General features: G+C 37.0%; 1 protein-coding gene across 1 annotated transcript; it reads left to right on the top strand.

Moving 5' to 3' along the window:
• Window positions 1-773: 773 nt before the first annotated feature.
• Window positions 774-1,706, top strand: LOC139642811 (olfactory receptor 52K1-like). Its single transcript, XM_071517838.1, has one exon. It carries the CDS (start codon window positions 774-776, stop codon window positions 1,704-1,706), a length of 933 nt encoding a protein of 310 aa, XP_071373939.1.
• The last annotated feature ends 647 nt before the right edge of the window (window positions 1,707-2,353 follow it).

Below are 2,353 nucleotides of genomic sequence, written 5' to 3'. Positions count from 1 at the left end.
TAGATTGGTGCCACAGTTTCTGTTCCAACAGGACCATCACCCTCAGCCACATCCAACTCCAGTCCTTGAGACCCAAACAGTCCAGTGCAAAAATGCAAAAGAGCAACATTACTAAGCACATGAGTCACTGGTTGGTGTTAACTAATGTACCAACAACAAGATACTTGATAGTTTGTTGTATAAACATTGTTCTTTCTTTTGTTTATTTCTTTAACTGACATTAACCTGGGCTGATTTTGTCAAGCTAATTACTGTGTATCCAGTAAGTTTGTTACTGAATAACTAAATGATATTCTGATGTCAGGAACCCAAAGGAAAAAGGCCAAGGATAGAAATCGCTTCTCTATAAAAAGGAAATACCTGATCCAAGTTCATAGGAGGAGGAGAAGGAGGAGGAGGAGGAGGAGGGGGGGGGGGTCTGGATCAAACCTATATTCAAATAAATCACAACATTTGGTAAATACACAGACTGGGAAATTAACACCAGTCAACAGACAAATGCTGATACATTTTGGCTGTGGCTGGTAAATTTGTCTATTTTACCAGCCAATTTAGCAGGTAACCAACAATCTTCTAGAGTTTTTTTTTCTGCATCGTGACAATGAGAATAGGTTGGTAAACCAGTGAAACAGACTTGTATATTTTGGAATCCATCAGTCACTTTGGCTGGTGGATGGAAATGTCAGTTATCTGTGCTCTAAATGAATTGTTTGAGATTACTGCTGTTATCAATGTTTGTTTGTATAATGGAGTGACAGTTTTAATGTCCCACTATGAACAATTCTGTTTCCACAGTCACTGTCATCTTCACAGTATATGGACCACCTGGTCCATATAATTTAGCATTTTTCATATTCATCTTTGTTCTGTACATGTCAATATTGTGTATTAACCTTTTTCTTGTGCTGGTTATTTGTATTGAGTCGAGCCTTCACAGACCTATGTATATCCTTTTGGTCAACTTGGCCATAAGTGGGGTGATAGGTAGTTCATCTGTCTGTCCAACTATCATGAAATATCTTCTCATGGAAAAGCAGGAAAGTTCTCTTGAAGGATGTTTAACACAAGTATTTTTCACCAGTGTCTATGGCTGCTGGGTTTATGGCATCTTAGCTCTGATGGCCTATGACAGATATGTTTCTATTTGTAAGCCCTTGCAGTACCACACCATAATGACACCTACTAAAGTCAAGCTTTTACTGGCAGTTGTATATTTAATTCCATGCTCATTGTCAGCATTCCAGGTATATATGATTTCAAGAATTCAACTGTGCAAACACACAATTGATAAGCTTTTATGTAATAGCCGTGCAGTTGTGAATCTTTCCTGTGTGAAAAGCACTTTTCTCACTGTGTATGGTCTACTCTTAGCCACCTGTCTGATTATTCTACCTTTCCTTCTAGTTGTTCTTTCATATGTCCATATTTTAATGGTCAGCCTTAAAACCTCAAAGGAGTCTCAAAAGAAAGCATTACGCACATGCACTTCTCATCTAGTGACATTTATTAATTTCTCTGTAGCCACTTTCTTTGGTGTGATTTACCATCATTTAAATCTTCATCTTCCAACAGCAGTGAATATATTTATATCTATGCATTTTTTTGTCATTCCTCCTTTACTGCATCCAATAATTTATGGTATTAAAACACAAGAGATCTGGCGTAGTATAAACAAAATTGTAAGAAGGAAAATCATACAATTGTGAATTTTTTTGCAGATATATCTGGGGATGGATACAGATATTACAAGCTGCTGTTTATGTTTTACACAAAATTGTTTAGTTTGTATTTACCCACTGTTTTTTCAGTCAAAGGACAGGATATCTTTCCATCAGTGTTTTGTCTGTGTTTTGACATATCGAGATATTTTTTTCCAACGCATACCAATAAATAACATTGACTATTGATTATGATCATGAATGCATCACATTTTTGTAAGGGGAATTTAGGCTCAATACCGAATTTCTCTCACATCAATGATATGGTGAGCTCCTTCAATGATAAATGCTCTTCAGCATCATATGCTATTGTCCTGCTCAAAACTGGGCTAGTACCATTGGTAGTCATCCCCGTGGATCAATGATGGCATTTGCTGCCTAAAAAGTGAATACAAAAGCGCTGAGCATAGGTGGAAAAAAACAAAACTCCATTTTCATTATTTATATGATGGAGTTATTGACCTCGCTAAATGAAAAAATTAAATATGCGAGAGTCAATTACTGCAAACAAACTTAATTCCAGGTTTCTGTTCAGTATGGATCACCTTGTATATCTCACCCCTCCTTCAGCCACCTGCACTAAGGACTAGTACCCATCTCTACCTACATTCCCTGTGTGCTGACCTTTTAACTCA

Source organism: Centroberyx affinis, unplaced genomic scaffold, assembly GCF_046629955.1.
Source record: "Centroberyx affinis isolate AG114_WGS23_722 - 3 ecotype Tasmania unplaced genomic scaffold, CSIRO-AGI_Caff_v1 ptg000525l_1, whole genome shotgun sequence".
Taxonomy (NCBI): Eukaryota; Metazoa; Chordata; class Actinopteri; order Beryciformes; family Berycidae; genus Centroberyx; species Centroberyx affinis.
The sequence above is the reverse complement of the archived record's forward strand: the minus strand, read 5'-3'. Positions and strand labels throughout refer to the sequence as shown.

Coding starts and splice junctions, on each gene's coding strand:
- LOC139642811 (XM_071517838.1), top strand. CDS start 774: ATGAACAATTCTGTTTCCACAGTCACTGTCATCTTCACAGTATATGGA.